The sequence below is a fragment of the Penicillium soppii genome (genome assembly GCF_028829465.1).
Source record: "Penicillium soppii strain IBT 18220 chromosome Unknown utg000007l, whole genome shotgun sequence".
Taxonomy (NCBI): Eukaryota; Fungi; Ascomycota; class Eurotiomycetes; order Eurotiales; family Aspergillaceae; genus Penicillium; species Penicillium soppii.
The window spans coordinates 1,107,438-1,119,423 of record NW_026643237.1 but is presented as its reverse complement, the minus strand read 5'-3'; the positions used below and the strand labels follow the sequence as shown (position 1 = coordinate 1,119,423).

Below are 11,986 nucleotides of genomic sequence, written 5' to 3'. Positions count from 1 at the left end.
CTCTCTCTCTCTCTCTCTCTATGCATACATATGTACATATGAGACGACTAACCCTTTGAGGAAATTTGGATGGATTGAAATCTATTGAAGATAATATTAAAATGAGAAGAAAAAAGGTAAGAAACGCTTATATTTATACAATCGGTCTATATGTACCATTTATTTGGAAGCGGCATCAAGAGGGACCTCGGTAGTCGCCCTCACGTCACTTTCGATCATGTCCGCAGGGGGTTCTAAGGGGAAAAAAAGGTCAGCATTTATAATTCATCAATATCTGGAGGCAAGCGACATACCATTGCGAGAGAAAGTGGCACGCTCTTGGTCATCGACTTGCTTGACACGACCATTCTGGACATCGTGTCGGGAAAGACCCATGAAGCTTTGAGAAAGACCCATGGACTTGAGGTAAGTCAAGGAATCCCTCCACTCAAGATCCTTACGAGCGGTATTCCAGTTCAGCTCCTCGGCCATGAGGTCGATCACATTGGGGAGGGACTCGAGGGCAGCCTCGGCGTTCAAGAAGGCTAGACGGGTACGGCGAGCAATGACATCGACAGCAGTCTGGGCGTACTCGTGACGAACGGCGTAACGGACTTCACCGTCGATGAAGGGGTACATGGCGGAAAGACGGCAGCCGCGAACGGGGAAACGCTCGCTGGTGGGGGAGGATAGGGCAGCGACTTGCCATGAGCGATCGCCGTAGGACTCAGTCAGGTGCTTGGCGACATCGGTCTCAAGACCGAAGTGCTGGATGAGGTTGATGAAGAGGGTCTTGGAGAAACCGTGGGCACCGATCAGGCGAACCTGGTGGGTCTGGCAGCTACCGTCGAGAACGGCGCCGTCAGAAACCAGACCGCTGCCGCCGACACCGGAGATATCGGGGAGAGCGGTCACCTGGCGGGGCTGAAGCTTGAAGACCTTCAGGGCTTCGTCGACGGCCTCTTCGGCCATCTGGCGGTAGGTGGTCCACTTTCCACCGGCGCAGGTCAACAGGCCAGATGGGGAGACAGTCACCAGGTGGTTGCGGACCAGAGACTCAGAGTTCTTAGCCTTGGGGTCGCGGACCAAGGGACGGATACCGGACCATGCGGCGAGCACATCGCTGCGCTCAACCTTGATATCCGGGGCGATGTAGCCACGGATCTCGGACAGAATCCAATTGATGTCCTTCTCCGTGGGCTGGGGCTGGGACTCGATCTCACAAGGCTGGTCGGTAGTACCAGCGATGGTGTTACCCTGCCATGGCAGGAAGAAGATCACGCGTCCATCGGAAGTCGAGGGATCAATCAGACCCATGTTGGAGGGGCTGAAGTAACCGGGCAGAATAATGTGGACACCAGCACTAGGGGCAACAATCTCCTTCACACCGGGCTCATCCATCTTGCGAATGGAGTCAGAGAAAGGACCAGTGGCGTTGATAATACCCTTGGCACGAATGTTGAACTCCTTGGCGACCTCGCCGTTCAACTCGCTGACCACGTCCTTGGCGCGCGCACCGCACAGCTTGCCGGAGGCATCCTTGTTAAGTCCAGTCACCTCCAAGTGGTTCACCACGGTGGTTCCGTAAAGGGCAGCGGTCATAGCGAGGGAAACGTTCATGCGGGAGTCGTTATGGGCACCATCTACTCCCCAATTAGCTCTAATTATTCCTTGATTTTCGAGGTCGATCGCTACTGACCGTAGTACACCATTGCGCCAATGATGTCATCGCGCTTCAACATGGGGAAGGCGTCAATCGCCTTACTCTTGGTCAAAAAGTACGAGGTTTCAATACCCTCGGAACCAGCCAAGAAGTCATAGGCCTTGGTACCAGCCCAGAAGTAGGGAGCCTGCCACCACTTTTGAACGGGCACCATAATGGGTAGCCATGACGATAGATGAGGAGCTGTGTTTAGGAAATATTTGCGCTCCCGGAGAGCCTCCTTGACGAGCGCATATCTATAATGCGATTGTCAGCAAATTGCGCGATTTTTTCGAAGATTGCTCAGGGTAAACAAAAAAAGAAGCAAAGGGTAGTCAAACTGACTGGTTGTAATCCAATTCCCACACAGCCTTTTCCAAGTAACGAACACCACCGTGTACCAACTTGGTAGACTTACTACTGGTACCGGAACTGAAATCGTCTCTTTCCACCACTGCGACCTTGAGGCCTCGGGTGGCGGCATCTAGTGCAATTCCGGAACCGGTAGCACCGCCACCAATGACCAACAGATCATATTCTTCTTCCTCGTTACTGCGCTTCAAATCCTGAATCTGTTCAAGACGAGACTTAATTGGGGGGAAGCTAGGAGGAACCAGCTTTCCTTCCCGATAACCTGGTGGGGGAACGGCTGGGGCCTCGAGACCGGGGATGTTTCGTGGACGGTAAGAAATGTAGAGAACACCAGCTCCTGCCGCGGCTGCCGCGGATGTGTAAAGGAGAGGTCTCAAAAGCTTGCGCGAATGCCGAGCGGCCATTATGTGCGGAATGGTAACTGTTGCTGTTTTATGTTGCAAAAGTTCAAATGTGCAATTCTTTTTTTTTTTCTCACAAAAAATGAGTTAAAGATGAGTACCAAAAAGGTAGAGAGGAGAGAGGAGAGAGAAGAGTTGGCGAAGAAAGAAGAAAGGGAGCCACAGGCGGGAAGAGAGAGAGAGCAGAGGAAAAAAAAGCCCAATTCTTTTTTTTTAACTCAGAAACATAACTCATCAATTATTCACTATAACACATACGGAGTACACACGTCCCTATCTACTACGAAAGGCAAGATTTGCGACAACCAGCCAAGAATACCAGATAACTTGATCGCTACACCTTCCACAGCTATGAAAACAGGGATGTCACGAGTGAAATCAGAAGCTCTGGCGTCATGGGGACAGCTCAGCTCACTATTGGAGCACCTTGGCAAGTGGATTCAATGCATATGCGTCTCTCAAATCGTCCCATTTCTCCCACCAATCACTGACTCGGCAGAAGAAAGTGGAAACCGGCTCCATCAACGGGTCTTTGCCCCGACACACATGACGCGAAGAGATTTCCTTGGAATGTTCATAGCCATTGAGCATTGTGGGCAAATCATTCTTTCAATGCGTTGAGTCATTCGGAAAGCCGAGACAATACCTTACGATTCCAATGAAGAAAAATGAACAGAAGAAAACAAAACACCAAAAAAAAAATTTCCGATCTATTCAGGGTCTGGACCTGGATCAAAATCTTCGCGGCCACCTGACTGTTCATAGCTTATTGTCCCCAGGCCGTCCAGGGCCCCCCCCCCGTCCGTTTATATGAACACCTTGTTTGGATCTGATCCACTGGGAATTGTGTTGACCCACCTTAAGATTCCGGTTTCAGAGGAATGTGTTCGAGTTAGCAACAGGTTTATCTGATACAGAGTACAATATTCCAGTTTGGTGCCAATGTTCACATGAAATGACCATATGCATTATAGTGCATAATGTGTCAATGCCAATTATCCGATCGAGCCTCTTCTAAAGGCTTCTTCAATTTTTCTTTTTTTCGAACCAAAAATAAAGGAGTCCTTGCGTGAGTGGATATATGATCTTCATTAGCCCCTGTTCATGTGCAATTGTGGTCTCGACCAGTTTAGACTATCAATCACTATATCTATTATTCAAAAGACTAGCACCATCAAAAAAAAAGAAATTAACTGGATGGATGTATACATCGATGATTCGATCATCGACAGCATAGGGGATAAAGTGCACAATTGTACGGAGTGAATAGTTTCAAATCCAACAAGACAGATTTCAAACCCTGGAATGAAGATTAAAACTATTAAACGGGAAGTGATAAATATATTGTAAAATGCAATACTTACTACACTACCTAGGTACGGAGTATACATACATAGGTCAGTAAAATGACAAGACGAAAGGAATATGGAAAAGACCCTCCGACATAGATAAGAAAGCGGCCAAGGCAGGTATATATACTAGTACACATCTACCCTGAACCTTGATCGACAACGATGTGACAGCGTACCAATCATTAACCTATACTTGGGTGTATCTCTATATATGATGTATGAACATGAACACTCCACATAACCCGATACACAACCCGTGGACCCCTCATTGGCAAGCGGAAGAATTCCGGAGTGCGGAAAGCCCTCGGTTGAGCCCAATTACAGCAAAACACCAGCTCAAACCAGCACAGATCTGGGGTAATATGCGGGGGTACAAAGAAGCCCTCTGAACAATATAGCCGGACTCTAGCAACGCTGCACGGAAATGTTCCTTTTCCCTGCAAGCTCGCTTGCTGCAATGCAACGTACTTATAACTTACATACCGGAGACTACTCCAAGTTGATTCCATTTCCCTCGAACACACAACCATATAGAACACCATGGCGATCGCTGCCGTGCTCTCTATTTTGCAGACCAGCGTAATCGAGTATCCATACCACTCCCTCACAGCAGCCGCTGTCCTCGTTCCGATCCTCTATGTCATTTTCAATGAATTCGTGCGCTCTGCAGCCCGTGTCAAGGGTATGAAAGGGCCTACTGGATGGCCATTGATTGGAAACTTGTGGCATATCCGTACGAACGCCGCCGAGCAGTATCGGATTTGGTCAAAGACCCATGGCGCCGTGTATCAGATCCAGCTGGGGAATATCCCTGTTGTGATTGTGAACTCTGCTGCGTCGGCGAAGGTGCTGTTTGGTCAGAATGCCCAAGCACTCAGTTCCAGGCCGGAGTTTTATACTTTTCATAAGGTCAGTTCTATGACATGGTTTGGTTCTGTGACTATCTGATACGGTTACAGATTGTTTCCAACACCGCCGGTACAACCATTGGAACCTCACCGTACAGTGAGTCCTTGAAGAGACGCAGGAAGGGCGCCGCATCGGCTCTTAATCGGCCTTCCGTCGAAACGTATGTCTCGCACTTGGATGTCGAGTCCAAAGCTTTTGTGGAAGAATTGTATCGTTATGGAAATCATGGAAAGACCCCGGTCGACCCTATGCCGATGATCCAGCGACTGAGTCTGAGTTTGGCATTGACACTGAATTGGGGTGTGCGCGTTGCATCCCAGGAAGAGGATCTGTTCGATGAGATCACCCATGTCGAAGAGGAGATCAGCCGGTTCCGAAGTACCACCGGAAACCTGCAGGACTATATTCCTCTGTTGAGGTTGAATCCTTTCAGCTCCAACTCGAAGAAGGCTGCCGAGATGCGGATTCGTCGTGATCGGTATCTTACAGCGCTGAACCGGGACTTGGATGATCGGATGGCGAAGGGCACACATAAGCCTTGTATTCAGGCCAATGTTATCCTTGATAAGGAAGCCAAGCTCAACAACGAGGAGTTAACTTCCATCAGCTTGACTATGCTTTCGGGAGGTCTGGATACGGTTACCACGCTGGTCGCTTGGAGTCTTGGATTATTGGCTCAACGTCCTGATATTCAGGATCGGGCGGCCAAGGCTATACAGGAGATGTATGGTCAGGATGAGCCCATGTGTTCTGTAGATGACGATCAAAGGTGTGCGTATATTGCCGCCCTAGTCAAGGAATGTCTTCGGTATGTCATTGATGTTCGGTTCAGAGGCTCAGAGGTTGGAAGACGAAATTTAGTCTGACCAGTCTTGCTAGTTTCTTCACTGTACTGCGATTGGCACTTCCTCGCACCTCGATCAGGGATATCACCTACAACGGTATCGTCATCCCCAAGGGCACCGTCTTCTTTTTGAATGCTTGGGCCTGCAACATGGGTAAGTCAAATCCATCCAGAGATCATCTGCCAGACACACAGAAACAATGAACTGATTTTCGAAGATCCGGACGTGTGGACTGACCCGGATGAGTTCCGTCCCGATCGCTGGCTCGAAAAACCTGATGCACCGCTCTTTACCTATGGCATGGGCTACCGTATGTGTGCCGGGTCCTTGCTAGCCAATCGTGAGCTCTACCTCGTCTTCATCAGGACCCTCAATAGCTTCCGTCTCGAGCCTCATGACAAAACCGACTGTCATCCGATCCGGGGTAACTCGGACCCGAGCAGCTTGGTCGCCATTCCTGAACGCTACAAGATCCGATTCGTACCGAAGAATGAGAAAGCTTTGTGGAAAGTTCTTGCGCAATGAATGGCGTGACTTGTTTCGACTTTAGAGGACGAAAGCAACCTACGCTAGTATATGCAGGCTGCCAAATTTGGGGTATGGGCTCGACGTGGAAAAAACTGCACCCTGACAGTTGGTTCCATACAGCTGATATTTCATACACAACCGATATTGGCATTCCGGTTAGCATTAGACACATTCCTCAAGGTCCCCCCCTCCCCAATGGTGGAAAATTAAGGCTTCCAAGATTGGGCTTCCAGGGTCATCTAGAATTTATAGTGTTTCACATAGAGCAATGAATATCCAAAAACATAGTTGTTTGTTAATGTAGTTTAATATTTTGATTGTTATGGTCAATCTGGTAAATAAATGTAAAAAAAGGTACTCCAAGAGTTATGCCAATGGGTGAAGCACCTTAGGCATCCCAACTCTGATGAATAGATATTGTATATAACAAGATGAGGGTATAGGCTGAGAACGATCCAATAGAGTGGGGGTTGAATTGAAAAGAAAAAGAAAAAGAAAGCAACAAACAGAGAACATAAACACAAGTGTATCTTTTCCAATATTGACGCCCGGTATATGCAAATTCACATTTCACAAAAGAGAAAGAAGAACAAAGCAGCAAGGCTGCATGCAATTTGCTCCAACATTGAGCATGATTTGAGGTTGATTCGAAGTTTCGAGTATGGATTTTTGAGGATGAAGTCGAGGATTGAGTGGATATTAAGTGGTTGTGATGCGCCGTTTCAGGTCACGGACTTGGTCGAAGGAACTTGCATAATCGCGCAATTCATCTTGAAGGCGGTCGGCCACGTTGGTTGATGTGTTATTCTTCAAGGAAGAGAGAGATGTTTGAGAGGAGGAGGCAGAAAGAATTTGAGGTTGTAGATCGGATTGGGCTTGAGCAGTCTCGGACCAATGTGTTGATGCTTCACTCGATCTTCGTGACATGCCTTCCATGTCTAACTCCGCGAGACGACATGTTTGGGAGCAGTAGGGAGCCCCCAAGGTCTGTCGATCACAGACCAAGCAGAAATCCAAAGACCATTCAGTTGACATATTGTAAGGTTGTATAGGTCAATAGAGGAATGGAGAGAGAGGAAGAAGAGGAAGAGTGAGAGATAAAATAGAGAAAAGGTCAATAATAAGGTCAAGTCTAAAGAGAAGATCACCTCATTTGGACTCCACTTTCGAAAAGAGTGAGGGAGAAAAATAAAAGTGTCACACAGCGATCATGCCATCGAAGGTCCTTGCACGCAAGAATTTGAGTGGATAAAATAAATATGTATATACATATATGTCTCTCCAATATTATAAAGAACGATATGGAATGTTTAAGAATGAGAAACGGTCCCAGAGCGTAAAGAGAAAGAAAAAAGAGAACCTAAACCATGTAGGTACGAGGCAATTGCGGGGAAAAAATAATAATGGCGCACGTTCTGGTACTGTATGTAGACTGTAGATAGTAGGACTAATAATAAAAGATAGGCAAGAATGCCAAATCGAACTGGATCCACGTTATGACTACAATGTACATTATGTATGGAGTCGCCCTGGAGGTAAAATATGGCTGACGGAATTTGTGGTGGTTCGCGCGCTTAAAGTGGAAAATAATCCAAGGTACCTGAATTGGTGACAGATCCAGATACCCGTAGATACACGGGGGTACAATCTGGTACAAAATCGTGTACGTGGAGCAACCTGACGTGTGGGTCATGGGTAGAGCCGGAGATAGGTACATATGTACCTAGGGTCCGAGTGCCCCAAGTACTCGCAAAGTAGACACGATGTATTTCGCGCCTTTTTCTTTTCTCTACTTACAACCTATGTACTCCGTACATATGTACAATCATAATTTGAAAAAAAAAAAGAATTATTATAGTTTAAAAAGAAACACTTATGCAGGAACCTCGAACTGGTAATCCTCGTCACTTGGTCTTTTGTCATTCGTCTCATGATGTCTGAGCCGAAACTTATTATATTTTACTCTGATTATCGATTATTTCTATTTTAGTATCTTTAGTATCTTTGGTACATGTATTCTTAGTATTTCTACTCGACTATATAGTACTGCCTTTATATCCTACCTATGTACACCTATATGTACACAGACGTATTCAGAGATATCATTATATTAATATCCTACAATAACTATGTATATACCGACATATGTACATAGGTATTTGATCCTGATCTGTGATAGTAATCAACCACTGTACATATTTCCGAATGCACTTTATTAAGCACTTTGCGCTATCCAATCAAATTCCATACCCATTTGATTTGCTCATTGACCATGATTGCCCGTGCAGTTAAATTGAGGAGAAGATTAGACCATCCCCCCTCTCTCTCCACTTTGATTTGTTGCCCATTTCAAGATAACCAACTTTATTGCCTATGCAGAAATTGGGGCAATGTTTGCTCAAATTCAATAGGGTCACGCGAGAGCTGAACATGATTTTGCACTCATGGCACATCTAAGTCATGATTGGGTCTTCCCAACTCGGAAATAGTATCCTCCTCATGGGTCAGGAGTGTTGGGGAGTGTTGTGATTCTTGATTCTTGATTCTTTGAGGGGGATTTCTTTCTCTCTCTCTCTCTCTCTCTCTCTTTCTTTTTTTTCTTTTTTGCCTCCTTCAGCATATGAACCGTTCACGGGCCTCATTACAATTTCAATATGTGGCCGAGTCCCATCCGATGTCAAGAGAGGCAGTAGGCAGCCAAGTGCTCCACTGAGAGAATGACGGAATCGGCATATGAGGTGGATTTATTCCAGCCACAGCGGACAAAGGTGTAAAAAAGAAGGCTGTTCAGCCGAGTAGCCAGGTGGCTGGGCATAGTGAGACAGCTGAATGTTGAATCACTCGCCCGTTTTTTCACGTGGCTCAGCTGGAATGCGAACCAGTGTTGCCGGCAGAGAAGGTTCATTACCCACATTCTTGCTTTCTGACTCGGCCAGAGGTGCGTGGAGGCCGCTTGCTTTTTCTATGATACTCAGTCAGTACAAAACTTTGTTTTGTTGAGGTGATAAGAGGTTCGATGTGACATACTTGAAGCGAGCGTAATGGCTCGGAGGACATTATCCCAATTGGAAAGAACGTATGCCACAGCTAAAAAGAAAAAGAAAGTTCAATGAGTGACACTTTGAATTAACGGGAATATAGGTAGGATTACCTTCAGTTCCCTCCTTCAGCGTGGAGACTTTATTCTCCAGAGCTTGCATTTGTGTTGCCAATGTTCCACTCAAGTCGCGCAGTTGACGTAAGTTCTCTAGCTCAGCCTTTTTGGCTGCAATGCGGGCCGACAGGGCCGAAGATTGTTGAGATTGTGAACCGCTGGGCTGACGCATGGACGATCCGCCAGGGGCACCTGGAAGCATCGAGGTCGGTCTTGATGAGTATGCCATGAAGAATTGTGTTGTAGCGAGAAGATAGATAAAATGGGTAGTTGTGTAGGTATGGCGATATAAGTTCGAGTCAAGACGCGTTCTCACCCCGCGCCTTCCCAAAAAAGGTGTAAAGTGCCTAAGGCAGGAGGGGGGTGTGATGAGTCAGACACACTAACCCCAAAATGGACAAACATCAACAAGGGTTTGGCATTCGACCATTATTGTTTACACTTCTTCTCTTTCTTTCACTTCAACATTTTGAATGTTTCACTCCACACACTCTGACTTTGGAGTATTGATGTACCATTTTTCTGGGCTTATTACTTTGACTACTCCTTCCAATTCAATTTCATCTGCCAACATTGTTTTCCAAATCTTGTTAGGCAGTGGTCCCAGCCTCCATGGCTCGGTTGAATGACTATGCGGCTCCTGCCGAGTCCATTGATGCCTGTAAGTTGTCAAAGTATATGAAATGCTATCTCTTACCGAGGTAATTAACCAAGCTCTGTGCACCTAGTGAAGCGTCGATTTGTGCGACAAAACCGTGAGATTGCGCGGGTGAACTCTATGCAATCTCTTCGCATTCGCAGCTTGGAGTCAGAAGTTTCACATCTACTTTCTGAAAATGTCTCGCTGCGAAAACAGGTCATCAATCTCACTCAAGAAACGGAAAGATTGGAAGCAGGGAAATTGCTCCACGATGGGATCTACGACATCAAATCCAAGTTGGATGCCAAGCTAGCTGAGTTGAGCAGCTTGGCAACAGACCTGGGATCATTGCCCCGTCGCGTAAATAAACTCTATAATGAACAGTCCGATCGACCAAAGCAGGCACCAGAATCACGACCAAGAACTGAGGACTTGTTTGGAGCGGACGATGGAAGGCTCCCCGCCATTGTGGAAGATAAATATTATCCCCGACGAACTCTCGAGTAAGCTCTTCGTGATTGTCAGATGATTCCCAAGTACTGACCTTGTTTGACAGGGCCCAAGAGCTCGACAGTCTACTCCATGATGACCAAAGCATTTTGGATTCCCCTCCTCAATTTAGCTTTCCGCCAGAGCACGTAGACGTCAGCGTCGACCATTCCAGTCCATCCCCTCCAGACGCAACGTACAGGACTGAACTGGACAACAACATTTCCGAAGAACCCGACCCCGAACAAGTGCTTACCCCCATTTTCGAGAACCGCAAGAAGAAAATTAAGTCAACCTCGACTCTCGCGCCTCAAGTTGGTCCTGTGCCCTCTGAGCGGCAAACAAGCCCACCAATTGACACGGCAAAACACGCACCATTGGCCTCGACAAAACGCAAATTCATTCCCGAAGACGATGACCGATTTACGTCTAACCTTGATGAGGATGAATTCCAATTCCGCCGGCCCAATCACAGCCCGAAGAAGCAAACAACCCCCTTCGAGATTATACGTCAAGAGCAGTCACCCATTAAGAATGTCCAAGTGACAAGAGGGTCTAAACCCCCTGCGCTTACCAAGCGCAAGGTACTCGAACCCAGTATGTTCCCATATTTTGTTCATCTTTTCGCTTGTTTGATCTTGGTGGTATTCAGACTAATGACTGTATCAGAGAATTCAAACTCCAATCTAGGATCTCCCAAGAAGGCCCGCGTGTCTTCAAAACAGGACTCTAAGCTTTTGCAACAGCCTACCAAAGGCGACGAGAACGCAATTTCACCGCAGAAAAACCAAAGTTCGGAGAAACTCGGTGGCAAAGCTGTTCATCAAAAGCCGCGTGAGAGTAAACTCGCTCCTCCACAGAAAGAAAAGTGCGCCAGCCGCCCTGCTCCCGCCCAGCCAGCAGAACCAATTCAAAGCCTGCCAGCATTATCGCCATACCCCAATGCATCGAAGGCAGAGGAAGATGCTGGGAGTCGGCCTTCCCGACGTCGTGGCGCCGTGGTCAGCTATGCTGAGCCTAACCTGCGTGACAAGATGCGTCGCCCCACCAAGGAGATGATCGACGCAGTTGCATTTGGCTCCCGCAGATCTTCCAGCTTCCAGCCTAGTCTGGATAGAGATGACAGTACCCAGCCTGGTAGCCTCCCCGCTGATTTCGCTCTTGCAAATCATGCTTCTCAGGAACAAGTACTAGAGATGGTGTCCCGTAGAAAGCGCAAGGTGTCATCTGCCCCCAAAGAGGAAAGCGAGGCGGAGAATCTCAGTACCGACCTCAAGAAAGGAATCGAGGACAGCCTTGCAGATATATCCGCCCAGGTGTCCCACGATACAGTGGGCTCGAGGCGGCAAACTAGACGTCACTCGTCTAACCCGAAAAGCACTGCAAACATGGCGCAGTACGATCTCGATCAAGGTGAACCGCAATCCCCAAACGGAGACTCTCTTGAAGATGAAGACCTATTTGGACCGGGACCAGCAGATACCAGACGTGGTCAGCGCATTGCAGCACGGAGAAAAAGCATGATGGTGTAATGCCAATGCAAAACCAAAATTTCCATCACCTATGTACAATCATTCATTATAGACCGGTCTGCAGTTATGTTTCAGATACCCCC

General features: G+C 47.3%; 5 protein-coding genes across 5 annotated transcripts; 2 read left to right on the top strand and 3 right to left on the bottom strand.

Moving 5' to 3' along the window:
• Nucleotides 1–159: 159 nt before the first annotated feature.
• Nucleotides 160–2,457, bottom strand: N7529_009678 (glycerol-3-phosphate dehydrogenase GUT2; the record flags this gene model as incomplete). The annotated part of the gene is made up of 4 exons (XM_057245205.1): nt 160–233; nt 294–1,622; nt 1,679–1,938; nt 2,027–2,457. 4 exons carry the CDS (start codon nt 2,455–2,457, stop codon nt 160–162), a joined length of 2,094 nt encoding a protein of 697 aa, XP_057093468.1.
• A 1,889-nt stretch (nt 2,458–4,346) lies between these two features.
• N7529_009677 (cytochrome P450) lies at nt 4,347–6,085 on the top strand (the record flags this gene model as incomplete). The annotated part of the gene is made up of 4 exons (XM_057245204.1): nt 4,347–4,715; nt 4,766–5,523; nt 5,595–5,713; nt 5,778–6,085. 4 exons carry the CDS (start codon nt 4,347–4,349, stop codon nt 6,083–6,085), a joined length of 1,554 nt encoding a protein of 517 aa, XP_057093467.1.
• A 702-nt stretch (nt 6,086–6,787) lies between these two features.
• N7529_009676 (uncharacterized protein) lies at nt 6,788–7,123 on the bottom strand (the record flags this gene model as incomplete). The annotated part of the gene is made up of 1 exon (XM_057245203.1): nt 6,788–7,123. The coding sequence occupies one exon, from the start codon at nt 7,121–7,123 to the stop codon at nt 6,788–6,790; it is 336 nt and encodes a 111-aa protein (XP_057093466.1).
• Nucleotides 7,124–8,925: 1,802 nt separating this feature from the next.
• Nucleotides 8,926–9,471, bottom strand: N7529_009675 (DASH complex subunit DAD2; the record flags this gene model as incomplete). Its single annotated transcript, XM_057245202.1, has 3 exons — nt 8,926–9,050; nt 9,116–9,175; nt 9,240–9,471. 3 exons carry the CDS (start codon nt 9,469–9,471, stop codon nt 8,926–8,928), a joined length of 417 nt encoding a protein of 138 aa, XP_057093465.1.
• Nucleotides 9,472–9,854: 383 nt separating this feature from the next.
• N7529_009674 (shugoshin family protein) lies at nt 9,855–11,903 on the top strand (the record flags this gene model as incomplete). Its single annotated transcript, XM_057245201.1, has 4 exons — nt 9,855–9,903; nt 9,971–10,385; nt 10,439–10,968; nt 11,041–11,903. The coding sequence occupies 4 exons, from the start codon at nt 9,855–9,857 to the stop codon at nt 11,901–11,903; spliced, it is 1,857 nt and encodes a 618-aa protein (XP_057093464.1).
• Nucleotides 11,904–11,986: the final 83 nt, after the last annotated feature.